A 13,825-nucleotide genomic window follows, 5' to 3' on the forward strand; every position below is an offset into this window, starting at 1 on the left:
ACCTAGGAGCCACTGCCCTGCAGGGGGTGGGGTCCCCAGTGGGACGAGGGAGGTTTTGAGCTGAGCACCTTTCTCCATTGTAAACACGGCCGTCACCAAAGGTTTTGCCAGACCTCCTCTCCTTCACATTCAGGGTCCAGTGGCCAACTCTCCACGATCCTCTAAAGTGTGGTGAGAGGCCACCTGAACACTTAACCAGGAGCACCCAAGAGGCTCTAAAAAACAGAGGTTGCTTCCCACCCAGCCCACACCTGCCTCAGACCGGGGACCAGCATTACCTCGCGTGGCTTCATCCTTCTCGTTCAGGGAACAGAGGCAGAGGGTCTCGACTGCTGGGTGGAAGGGGCTCTCCGGGGGGCCCAGGGCCGCTATGAGCTGCAGCATGACTGTGTTGAATAGGCAGGCCACCCTCTGCGCAGGTTCCAGCAGCCCCTCGGCTCCGCAGAGTTGGCTGTACAGCTTAAATATGCCAGTCTTCACGGTGCTGTCCTTGAGAAGGTCGGCCACGAGTACCGACTGAGGCAAAATGTAGCTCTTAAGCCAGCCAAGGAGTCCTGCAGCCTCTGCCCTGCCGAGTGGCTGCTCAGCCACTGACTGCAGCACCCAGCGGACCACCAGGGAGGCGACGGCATTCACAAGGCCCAGTGCATTGCTCTTGGGGGCAGCCCCATCCACGGGCTCCTGAGCGGGGTCAGGGCTGGGGAACACTGGCCCCCAGTGGGTCACTATGGACCTCAGGAGGCCCCTGCACGTCTCAAGGCTGGATGCCTGCAGCTCAGGCTTGGCCACCTCCTCTGCCTCCCCAGGCCACCTCTTCCAGCCCCGTGGGCCTTTGGCTCGTCCTGGCATGATGGGCTTGTTCTTATCCTTGAGCATTTCTGTTATACACACAGAGAGAAGCCGGGGGTGAGAATGAAGCCCCTCCTCCCCACACAGACCCGGGAGGTGCGGTGTGAGGGGGCGGGGTGGACAGCTGTCAGGCACTGAGCGCTCAGCACTGCTCCGGTAGGACATGCTCCTATGCATGGAGCACAGCGGGCACTCAGTATGTGACTGCGACCGCCATTACTGCTAACGTAACAGGTGAGCTCCCTGACAGCAGCAGAGCTGGATGAAAAGCCAGGCCTCTTGCTCTGGGGCTACAACGATGGACAGGCTTTGTCTTTAAGCCTTGCCTACTCTGGAAATGCTGCTCGGAGAGGGCAGGACGCTCTGGGGGCACTGAGCACAGCGTGGGGAACGCGAGACAGAGTTACGGCTCCTGACACTCACTTAGCAGCTCCTTCACTGGGTGTTTCTCCACGGCTGCTCTCAGGTCCTCTTGCAGCTGGACGTCTCTCTCGATGAGGCTCCACTTGTGCAGGAGGAGGAGGACGTCCCTGGTGGACAGCACCGTCGCGTTCACGGTGAAGCGGTCCATGTCCCTAAAGGCCTGCAGGACGGTGGCCCGGTACCTCAGCACGGAGTCAAGCGCCCCGAAGAAGCTGGTCAGCTGGGTGGAGGCCAAGGAGGGCCTGTGGGGAGCCAATGGCACAGACTGAGCAAAAGCTGCCCCTCGTCCCGCAGCCCAGGAAAGGCACGCCAGTCAACGCCACAAGACCTCAGGTGCAAACAGGCCATCCACCCAGGTTTCCCCTGAAACAGATAAGCATGGACCCCTGTATGCAGAACAGAAAGAAGAGAGCGTTCCCGGGGAGGCAGAAAGGGGACCGGAGTGTGACTCCATCCTAGCGGCACAGAAATCTCTCTGGAAACCGTGGCTGATGGACAGCTGGGCAGAGAGAGCCTGAGGGTCAGGGTGCCAGCTGCCTAACAAAACACTCAGAACTGCCCATTCCTTTTATCTCATCAACTCTCAGAATCCAGTGAAAAGGCTCAGGAGAGCCCTGGGACAGCACTGCCCACGGCCCATCCTTACGATGGTCACTGGGAGGAAATCCGTCCCTCTGAACTCTAAGGAATTTACAGTTCAACATCATTTGCTCCACACAATCTTAAAATTAAAATTACAACCTTATTTCAAATAGGAATCAGTTCTCAGAGACCAGTGTGTCTTTCAACAACCCTCAAATAAGAAACACGGTGACCAGCACTGATTTCACAATTTCATTTGAACAACATAAAACCACATGTCCTGTTCTTTACCAAGAAGGTTTTCGTTCTGAGATTACAATCTGTTTGCTATCAATCTTCTGGTTCCAATTAGCATCCCTCCATTCTCAAATCAGGAACACGAGTGTATATTTTCCCTGACACAGTGGAATCTGAGGAGAATTTAGCTCTGCTGAGGAAATCAAGAGCATTATTCCAAGGAGTCAGATGAAAATACTAAAGTTTTCAAGAAAATTCATGACCAAGTCAATCTGTGCAGGCTTAGGCAGAAGCAAGTCTGGGAGTACCCTAACTTCTTAGGTTAAGGTCATGGAAAATACGTTCTTTCTACAAAACGTCACTTTTGAGTGCTTAAATCAAAATATCAAGGTGGACACTTTGCCCGCTAAAAGTGAGCTGGTATGTATGACATACTACAAGTTTTGAGAGCATGTAAAGTTCTCAGGGCCTTGAAAGCTGCTCATAAAGTTGAAGCAGAAAAGAGGAAACAGCTAAAATAGGTTTCCTGATTCACCCACACTGGCAGCCGCTCTCTGGCCTGGCTCTCACCAGCCCAACCAGTGACTGGCCCACTGGCCCAGAGCCCACCTGTGGAGTCCTGACCAGAGGGAATGCTGAGAGGGGAGGTGACGCCCACCAGCGACACCCCAAGGTCAGGCCTGGCGGAGGAGGGGCTTACCTGAGGTGCTTCGTGAGTACAGTGAGAACATACAGGAACTCATTGACCAAGTGCAGAGCGAGGAGCTTCGGGGGCTCCTGGGGCCCAGACTGGCGAGGAGGCTGGCTCCCCCACTCCACTCCTTTGTCTCCCAGGTTGGTCACCCACAGCGTGTGCAGCAAGGAGATGATGCTAGAGAGCACCTGTGTCTCCAGAAACCTAAAACCCAATACAGAATGCTCACTCTCCGCCACATCCTCTCCTTTCACTGACATCTGTTGGAGGAAGGGTATGCGGGAGCCACAGAAGGGACGACGACAGTGGGGCAGTACCAAGCAGTGGTTTGGCTCGTTCTTCCCATCCTTCAACGATTCCACCTGCTTATTCCCCCAAAAGGCACAGAATCTGAGTAAGAACAGGGTGCCTGTCACAAATCCAGCTTCAACACAGGGTGAGGCCCCAGTGGACACCCCTTCCTAACCAGAAGACCACCCCAAGCCCCAAGTAGAGACAAATTCTGGAGCCGCTGTGGTACAGTGAGAAGAGATCCTGCTCACGAGAACACTCGATTCAAAACCTAAAGTTAACAGCCAAGAAGAGATAATTAGCCAATTATGCCTTTTATAAATCGGAAACAGTCTGGAAGCTGATGTCCAAAGACACATTCTATAGTTAGGACACTACTTTGTTTTAGATAATTTTTTAAAAATACTTTTTAAAAAATGCACAAAGGGCTTGAATATCCCTGGGCTGAGCAGAGTAGTTAGTGCTTTGAAAGAAAGATCTTCCCACCCAGTGCTGTCTGCTGAGACGACGTCTTCAACATTCCAGACAACCTCAAACTTCGGAGATCAACAGGAATCAAACTAGAGCACGCTATGAGCTGCACCGTCCCTCCCCAGCCCTTTGCCAAATTCCTACGTGGAAACACTAACTCCTACTCTCTGACTGTATTTGGGGGTGGGGCCTCTGGGAGGTGAACAGGCTTAGAGGAGGTCGTGAGGATGGATGGAGCCCCCATAACGGGACTATGTCCGTATAAGAAGAGGAAGAGACCCGGGCTCTCTCCTCTCGCTCTTCCTGCCATTGTGAAGACACACGGAGAAGCCAGTGTCTGTGAGCCACGAAGCGAGCTCTCACCAGACCCCACCCAGGATGGCCTGACCTCAGACTCCCAGCCCCAGAACTGTGAGAAAATGAATCCTCGCTGTTGGAACCACCTTGTCTGGGGCAAGTCGCTACGGCAGCCCGAGGGCGAAGACGAAAACACACTCGACACGGCTCCAGCAGCAGCTCCTCACGGAGCCTCTTGACCCTGGGTGGACCGTGGGGGGCTGGAACCCATTACACGAGGGACTGAGCGTTGCTGACACTGGAGCCTGTTTCTACCTTGAGAGCTGCAGTCTGAAACCTTAGCTAAATGGTGCCACTGCAGGGGAGTGGACTGTGCAGAACAGACGGAAGGTCGGCTGGTGGAGCCTCCGCCAAGCGCAAAAGCAGCTGGCACCTGTCACTCCACTCACACAAGACACTCAAAGATTGAAAGCGAGGAAATGCCACTTCGGCATTAGCAGGAGCTGGTTACAGGCTTATGGTGGCATTAGAGGACACTGTTTTGGACAACATGCATTCTACTGGACATTTCCAGTGGACACGAAAGCCTGCAGTAGACACCACTGTCTCTTCCAGCCTGACACACACCTCTCACGTGCAAGGTGCTTACTTGTTCTCAAGGATATGCAAAATCCACGTTAAAAGGCTATAGTCCCGTAGGATCTCATAGGCAGACTTGGCAATCCGTGCAGCATTCTGTAGAATTTCCAGAATCCAGTTCTGAAAGTCCAAAATAAAGAGGTACTCTTTAGTGGGAAAGCCTAATTTGATCATAGGAACAATGTGAAAATATAAAGTCATGTTATGGTTACAGGTGGTGGTTGCATATGTTGCTTTGCTACGTCTGTAAGAGTGATGCTTGGCCGTGTAGGAACGTGTCCTTCCCCACAGGTGACAGCTAGAGGACACAGACCTCCACGGCAATTGCTGGGCCCTCGGGGGATGCCCACTTCTGCTAATCCATCATTAGGAACCAACCCACAAGCAAAGAGGCAGCACCCAAACCCATGGCCCAGGTCAGCAGCAGTCTGGAATGAGGAATGAGGACGCATTTCTAGCAGAGCCATGAACGGCTGGTGGCCCATTTTTGTCCCCTCAGTTTACCATTTGGAAAGGAAGACATAAAAATGGGAATGTCCCTTGAGCTGCTAATTGGCAGCTTTAGAATTCTCACATGCTATAAAAAATGAAAACTACCACACCCAAATTTGGTTTATTCAAACGTGTTTCTTAATCCTAACTCACTCCTATTTACCCACATTTTACATAATATCAGAAAAAAGATGACCGGGCTAGAAATTAATCAGAATACCCAGTTACTGCTTCCAACTAACTGTCCATGGCATTTAGAACGCTCCCACGTGAGTTCTTGGTCTAGGGGACAGTTACGTGCAGACTTCCCCATCAGTTGTGCAGCCTGTGTCTACTCCACCTCCTGGTTCCCAGCTGAGTTTGGATGACCCAGAGCTTCCGGGCATTAGATGAAATTTTGGTGGTTCAAGAGTGTCTCAGCCAGAGCACCCTGGTCCGTTGTGGGGATAATTTGTTTCCAGGCTGCTTAGCCAGCTCCAAAGATTCACGATTACTAATCAGCACACCCCTCTTCATAGGCCTTACCATGAGGGTGAAGTGGGGCGCACAGGAAGGGGACCGTAATGAAGAGCATTTCCTCAGAGGACAAACAACAGTGAGTGTTAACACCGCAGCCTAACAGCAGGACAGGCACCGATGGGGTCTCATTTTCCCTCATCGAAAGTCAGGTTAATGTCAACTTAGTAGTAGGTCGGTCATGTCCAGGCGGGTTAAAATTCACGTGAACTTGACTTCCAAGTAAAACCTTCAGAAAGAGCCTAGACATTCTGCTCCCAAATACACTTGTGGGAGCTGCCTACCTGTGCCACTTGGTCACACAACGGGCTGTTGAAGAAGGACAGGATTATGTGGAAGACCCCTCGCCTGGCATAGAGCTCGTAGCAGTGCTTGTCTCGAATCCCCTGCCGCAGAATTCCAAAGATCCACTCCCGTTCGGCGTTCCGCTACAACCCAGGCAGACAGGACACACTGTTATGTAAGTTAAAGCCCTTTCATCCAACAACTCTCCAGACAGCACTGTTTGCACGATGGCGAAGACCGTGGCATGGCAACCCTGACCTCCACTGCTGATGGTGTCATTAAAAATCCTCGATTTTATCTCTGATTTGGTTTCAAATCAGGAGTAAGGACCAAGTGAAGTTGAGACACTGAATTGTGTGAGTTCAGGCAGGTGTTCTATAAAAGCACACTTCATATTTACCCAGTGATTCACCAAGAAAATGTAACGAGAATGCCACAAAACTCAGACCTCTGACACAGTATTTAAGGTTTGAGAAGTGACCAAAAAGTTTAAGTTCAAGCCCGCACTGAACGTTTCCTTTCCCTGACCTTCCAGCTCTAACACTGTGCAGTCATGCCAGCTGAGCAGCAAAAGCACTGATGGGGGAAACGTCAGCAGGGCAGCAGCAGTCAGCGAGCAGTGCAGGGCTGAGCAAGCCAATCCAAGAGGCTTTCGGGACCGTGTGGGGTTTCACAGCATTACCTCCAAGTCCGAGCTGTAGAAGAACTGGTAGAAGCCTGGAACCTTGTTCATATTCAAGTACTCGTGGGATAGCAGGAACTTGTGGATCTTCAGGTACATGTGCTCCTCTAGGAACAAGGCAGACAGTCACGACGGGCACTAACAGGACTCCCCATGGCCTACTGGAGTCGGGGAACGGGGATTTGGGGGATGACAGAAATCCCTGCCCCTGGGAGCTTTCGCATCCTTACCAGGTTATTAGGTAAAAACTGCAAAAGTAACTGCAGTTTTTGCGATTATTTTTAACCTTTTAAACCTCAATAGTTCTCGAGAGCTGGACTTCATAAGACACCTTAGGTCTACACTGCACACAGACTTTCTCTGGGGCTCAGAAACCACGGCAGGACATGGAGTCCTCAGAGATGCCAACCATCCCCTAGTCATCAGCCTGGCAGGCAGGCTGACACCAGGTCACCCAGACAGCACAGGGCTAACACTGAAGGGAACCACCCAGCAAAGGGGGCTCAGGCGCCCTGGGTCACTGGCCTGGGACACGGTGGGGCCGACAGGCAGGCACCTCCTCCCTGCCACTTCCTACCCTCAGGTCATGGCCCACAGTCTGTCTGGCCACCTACCGCCTGAGCTCATGACACGAGGTCTGATGTGGGGCAGAGCTCGCCCAGGCACAGGTTAGACGGGGCGCTGAGGTCAACGCCACTGTAGCCTCTGCGAGATAATTTCTCAGAACAGCCTTTTTCTTTTGTCTGCAAATGGCTCATTACCTGGCTTCCTACCCAAATTTCGAAGGCGAATAAAAAAACATGCAATAAAAGTGATGTAGGAGCAGATGAAAATCAGATCTGAATTCTAATAGCCACGTGACTAGAGACTAATTGTGGGATCTCGGACAAGCTATTTCACCCTGGGGGCCTAAAGTTCGGGGGCTGTTTCCTCATCTGAAAGTGACCATGTTATACTCACAGAACCCCATAATCCCCAATGGTACCAACATTCTATGGTTTTTCATTAATTAAAAAATGTCATGACAGACTAACTTCTCTTGTACCACCTCAGTAGCGGAACCCGTTTTTATAAGGAGGAGCCCTGTTCTAGTGCCTGAGCTGGCACCTTGTAGGGACTCACAAGGCCACATGCGCTCTGGCTGAGGACCCAGGAGCGTGCTGGCTCGACCTCGAGCCTGGGTCAGCACCTGCTAACACTGACAGGGGTTCTGCGTCACGCACCCTCTAAGTGCTGTCACATGCAGGCCCCGTGTCCCCTCACAGCGGGCCCACGAGGTGGGTGCTACGGTTTGCTTTTACCACAGCTTTTACACCCGCAAACAACCATGAAAACATAGCCTTTTCTCCATCATACACACGGCTCGATCACTTAATTTTTCCGGCTTTCATCCCATAGACCTATAAAGCACTTCTTCACAACCATCATTTATTTACTGTCCATGACAGGTGGACTTCAGGTGGCTCCCAGTCTTTCACCGTGACAAGCAGTGGATGACCCTGATCCGTTCTCTCTCACACGAATGACAGATTATACCTGTAGGATGAACGTCTGCAAGGGGACTTGCTCAGCCTCAACATTTCAATGCCACCTCCATCTAATCCTGTTAGTGGTACCTGGTTTCAAAATCTGCAGGGCTGCTTTGGCAATGAAGAGAGTCAGGGTATAGGTGAGTCTCATGTTCTTGGTTCGGATTCCGTTGCGGACTACATCCAACAGGTAAAGTACCTTAAAACCAGGGAAAGGAGAAGAAAAAGAGCATTTTCGGAACTGTCACCAGCCTTGCCTCGTGCAGCCGCAACTACAGCTTTGCAGGGTGGCCTGCTCCTCTCATCCCAGGGCCCCAAGATGCCGTTCATAATACGTAGTGACATCTTTGCTCTCAGGAGCACTTTTGCTTTTCCTTGATGACCAGGCATGTGCCCAAGGGCAGACAGCCCTGGCTCCACGGACTGACAATCCCATCTGCTCTTGTCTTTCCACCCCGGGGCACAGGCTTCTGAAGCTGCATGTCCTGGATAACAGCTGCCTTAACCACTAGATTTAGACCCTAGAAATTAAACTACTTTGCCCACCCACAACACAAGCAGAGGGACTGTAAGGGTCTCTCCCACCTGCCCTGGGGCCAAGGACCAGAGGCAACCTCCGGCATCACCCCGTAGAGGGAACAGATCTTCATTCTTTACCAGAGGTCTCCTGGCAACTCAGAAAGCCTTCCACCAGACCAGGTGGGGAGCCAGCCTCGGAAGCCTCCAGGCCCAACCTCAGCGCCACTCACCTGGGACTGCTCTCGGAACCGTGCCCCCTCCACATGCGAGTAGTAGGCCGCCAGGACGTAGTAGGCTGCGGCTCGCATCTGGGGGTCATAGCTACTGAGGGCCGTGACGGTCAGGCCCAGAGCATTTGAATCCAAGAACTTTCGACAATCCACCACAAATTCTACATGAAATAAAATACAGCATTAAACACACACACACACACACACACACACACACACACACACACCCATGATACTTGTGAGACATGGTGAATTAAATTTCCGATTGCATTTCGCCAATATTAATTACGTGTGCTAGATATGAGAGATGCCAAGTCTCCAACTACCCTTAATTTCTGCTGAAGTTGGATAAAAGACTATCTTCCCTTCTGTGGCAACAATTACCATGCCACCAGCCTCTGAGATGCTTGTAAATCCCAACTAGGATTTTTTCATTACTTCTCATAAATACCCAATGAGCCGGAGGAGAAAGGAGTCGCTATTCAGACCTGAAACACGAGATCCTGGCATCTCCCCACATCCCAGAAGCCAGGGCAACACAATCAGGTGTCAGCAGAGAAAACCAGCTCCTGTTTCCATCTCGGTCAGCCCGCTGCCTCTGAGTTCCTACCACGAGCACCGCTAAGGAAAATCCCGTAAGGTGGCAACGCTGGAAATTAGCTGGTGCAAACCAGTTTGACCCAGCCCATCAATTTTATAAAGGATTAACTTACACCCATTGTGCAACCCTAGTCCCACTGTGTAACCCTAGTGCTTTCTTCAAAATTACAACAAAAATCTCACAAAAGGCAGGCCACGAAGCTTGAGCAGAACTACAGTCCAAAGAGCCTGCTTTGTTACTACTTTGTTACCTGGGAGAAACTCGCAATCACTCCAGAGAGGATGTGAGCAAGAGAGAAGGTCAGATATTTGAGGGGACCCACCCGACCACATCGTAAAGGGTTTGATTATCACTAATGATCACTAGTAAAATTCAGGACACTTCAAATCCTCTTTAATAAGAATCCAGGCCTTTTTACAAGATAAATACTGTCAAGAAAAGCTTCAGAATACAGATAGGTCACCATGTTTAAATGATTAAGCAGGGTTTGGTCATGATAATCACACATGAAGATGTTCTTTAGATTGAGTGACTGGTGACCTAGGTAAACTAGGAAGCAAACACAAACTAACTGAAATGACTACCCCAAATGGGTAATCTTGGAATATGCTGCCATGAAGTGATATACCATTGATTAAACCATAAAGTTTCCTTCTCTCTCAGAAGGAACAGAGCTCATTGGAGCGTCCACCAGCATCCCCCCAAGGGCAGACCGATGGAGGGGGTACTGCTTATATACAGTTCCCTTACTCTGTGTTTCTCAACTTTTAAACCCTATCAAAGAATAACCAGGATTTCCACTTCCACTCAAGAGAGTGACAGGAACCAGATGTACCTGTCCACCTGAAGCAACCAGAAAAGCAGACTGAAGAAATAAAACAAGGACTTTCAGGACATTTGACATAAGACAACAAGGGACAGTCAGCCCTGAGAGATGGGAAACAAGGTGAAGCTTCTGTCTCAGCTCACAACCTAAAGAGTTTCCAGGCCATGGCACAAAAAGGGCAAACCTATGTGGAGATTGAAGAACTCTGAGCTGAGGAGACAGAGTGGGAGGCCTAGCAGGCCAAGACGGCCAGAGTTCACAAGGCAGAGTCCCACAGAAGAAAGTGCCAGAGTTCTCAGCCGAGTGTCAGTGGGCAAGTGTGTGAGAGGAAGCTACCTGAGGCTGGGAAACAACCACCTGAACGAACTGGAGAAGACAAATCCAGGCACACGCCTGCCTGGAAATAGTTCCCGTACACACCAGCCAGGGTGAAATCCTCACAGTTCACCACGATAGGGTAGGTTTCTCAGGAAGATTTCACCTCAGTTGTACAGCAAAGTTCCTCCCTGACAGAGACTAAAAGCAAAACTGGAAGGATCAAACCATTTCCAAGTAATTCGAATGTGTCCTAGAACAAAGCTCAAGAATATTCACAGGAATACAAAGCTATCCAGCACCAAACAAGGCAATAATCACAATGCCTGGCTTCCAATAAAAAATTAGAAGACATTCAACAAGCAAGAATATAGCCCATTCTGAAGAAAAAACATCCACCATTCAAAAATGACCCAGATATGACACAGGTAACAGAAAGAATACACAAAGACATTAAAACAGTTAATATAACTTTATTCTACATGTTCAAGAAGCTACCAGAATGACTGAACATGTTAAGTAGTGATATGGGAGATGTAAACACCCAAACTGACCCTCTACAGATAAAAATTAAAATGTTGGAGATGAAAAATGCACTGGATGGGATTATCAGCAGATTACACACTGCAGAAGAAAAAAAAAAGAACTGGTGAACATGGAGACAGCAACAAAAACTACCCAAACAGAAACACAGCAATAAAAAAGAATTTAAAAATATGAACAGAGCATAGTGAGCTGTTGTACAATTTCAAGTAAGCTAACATATGTGTAATTGGAGTTCCTGAAAACGTTTGAAGAAATATGGCCAAAACTTTTCCAAAGTTGACAAAACTTATAAACCTACAGAGCCAAGAAACTCAATGAGTACCCAAGCACAAAGTAATATAAAGAAAATTACACCAAGGTATATCATAATCAAAATGTCTTGAAGCCAGTAATAAAAAAAACCATGTTAAAAGCAGCCACATAATGTACAAAGAAACGAAGATAAGAATGATGGTAGATTTCTTGTTAGAAATAATGCAATCTAGAATCAGGGCGGCAGCAACATCTTTAAGGTACAGTAAGAAAAAAAACTGCCAACCTAGAATTTTATACTCCATGAAAATCTTTCAAAAGTTAGCACTTTTTTCCATAAAAAAGCTAAAAGAATTGATCACCAGCAGACTTGAATTACAATAATTTTTAAAGGAAGTATTTTAGGTAGAAGGAAAATGATAGAAAATAGAAATCTGGATCTACACAAAGGAATGAAGAGAACCAAAAATGGTATCTAGATGATAAAGATAAAATATTTAAATCTCTTTAAAAGGTAATTAACAATTTAAACCAAAACAACAACACATTGTGGGCTTTACAGCACACAGAAGTAAAGTATATGATAAAAATAGCATGAGAGCCAGGAAAGGAGAAATGGATCAATACTGTTGTAAGATACATCTATCCATGAAGTGGCATCATTTCACTCGAAGATGAATAGTATAAATCCTAAAGCAACACAGACACACTCACACACACACACACACACACACACAACACACACACAGACATTCAGGCACACTTGCGTGGTAGCTAAAAACAAAGAAAATAAAAGAGAATTGGATCAATAATCACATTAAATGTAAAAGGCATAAACATTCCAATTAAAATAGGCAGAGATGGTTAGATTAGATTTAAAAAAAAAACACCCAAGTGTATCTATCTACAGGAAACCACTTTTAATATCAAGATGAAGGTTAAAAGTAAAGGATGAAAAAAAGAATAATCAGAAGACTCTTGGGCTCCAACAGCTTATAGACTAAATTTTCTCATTTCTAACAAGTGACTATTTTTGATGGGAAGGGAAAAAAAAAATCCAAAAGCTTTAAAATGCATCAAACTGTGGGATAAAATTATATTATTTAGGAAAAGATGAGGTGTGTCTAAGATACACCTATATGCCTACATAACATAATACACATAAAAGAATACATTTGGAAGAAAGAACAGTGCAAACATTTAATATTACACCCACTAAAAATAGTATTCAGCTGGCTGGGACATTTTTAGTAATCACTGACATTCTCTACGACAAATGGATTTTCCACGTGTCCATGAGGAAAAGTCAATTACATATTTTGTGGTCATGCCTGTTATTCTATGAAGTCTTGGCTTTGTAACACTTAAGAGCTGCCCTTGGGTGTTGAACATAAGCTGGTAAAAAACAGTTATAAATGCCATTCTCTTTGTTTCTGGGACCTCATAAACAGCAATTTGGCCTTCTGATAACAGATCTTCAGATCAAATGGCTTAACCAGGACAATTATCCAGGATGAAAATGAAAAGCACCCCACATCTTATGGGCTTTTGTGGCAGTGCAACTGTGCTGTTGGACATTAAGGACTGCTCCTCACGCCTCCTCTTACAGTTTCCTCAGAGGCGGCCGTGGGTAAGGCTCATCACCCTGTGGAGCCTGTGGTCTGGGGACAAGGCTCAGTGCACTGTACACTGGCCTCTCTGTTCTGGGTTCCATGTGAATTATGAGCTAAAGATTTCAGCCCAGGTCTGCTAAGGACAAAAATTTGCTGTGGAAAAAGCATTTGTCACTGCCGCTGCTAATAGCCTTGGCTGGTCCTTTTTCTCAGCCAAGGACTCAAAGAAGGGAAGCAGTGAGGTTAAGAAACAGGTTCCCATTTTCAGCAAAGAGTTGGAATGGAGCTGTGAGATTGCAGTTTCTCTGAAGACTGGCAGCCACACATAAAAACGAATCATACACCCAATTCAGGATTATAAAACGTTTAGCAACTTGGACCCAGGTGCCACTGCAGGAAGTGAAAACATACGGTTGAAAACTTGTCACACACAGCATGGATGAATCTCACAAATATAAGGGGGGATAAATGGAGCTGATACCAAAGAATATACAGTGCGTAATACCATTTACATAAAGTTCAACTATAGGACACTGGTTTGTACTGGGGAGGAATGGGTACTGCCTAGGATGAGGCCTGAGGAGCTAAAGATTATGTTCTGTTCCTTGATCCGGCTGGTGGTTCCACCAAAACTCAAGCCACACATACATGATTTGTGTAAGCTTCTGTATGTCCCACTTCAATAAAAATTTATTTAATACAGTGTTCACTTCCTCACCAGGGCAAAAACTAAAGGAACAGTAATTTTTAAAATAATATGAAAAAAAGATTCATGACTTAATCCAACCATACAAACCTAGCCTCCACTGGCCTTTATGCTGTTCACCGATTAATGTCCTGTTCAACTTAACCATTTTACTGCTAGGTATTTTCCTCTCTCGACAAACTGGTATGCTTCCTTTTATCAGACAACAAAATTTGTTTAAAACATTACGC

The 13,825-nt window shown here is 47.7% G+C and overlaps 1 protein-coding gene across 2 annotated transcripts in view; it reads right to left on the minus strand.

The window, feature by feature from the left end:
- The window catches only part of URB1 (URB1 ribosome biogenesis homolog), a 66,891-nt gene that overhangs the window by 1,785 nt on the left and 51,281 nt on the right, over positions 1–13,825 (minus strand). For both annotated transcript variants that reach the window (XM_081027591.1, XM_081027590.1), the window contains exons 31-38: positions 8,737–8,897; positions 8,075–8,186; positions 6,459–6,565; positions 5,776–5,919; positions 4,494–4,603; positions 2,792–2,989; positions 1,273–1,514; positions 279–878 (exon numbers count right to left, since the gene is read on the minus strand). In XM_081027591.1, coding sequence (XP_080883717.1) covers positions 279–878; positions 1,273–1,514; positions 2,792–2,989; positions 4,494–4,603; positions 5,776–5,919; positions 6,459–6,565; positions 8,075–8,186; positions 8,737–8,897 — 1,674 coding nt within the window. The remainder of the gene's footprint in view (positions 1–278; positions 879–1,272; positions 1,515–2,791; positions 2,990–4,493; positions 4,604–5,775; positions 5,920–6,458; positions 6,566–8,074; positions 8,187–8,736; positions 8,898–13,825) is intronic.

This window comes from Rhinolophus hipposideros (assembly GCF_964194185.1).
Source record: "Rhinolophus hipposideros genome assembly, chromosome: 2".
Classification (NCBI taxonomy): Eukaryota; Metazoa; Chordata; class Mammalia; order Chiroptera; family Rhinolophidae; genus Rhinolophus; species Rhinolophus hipposideros.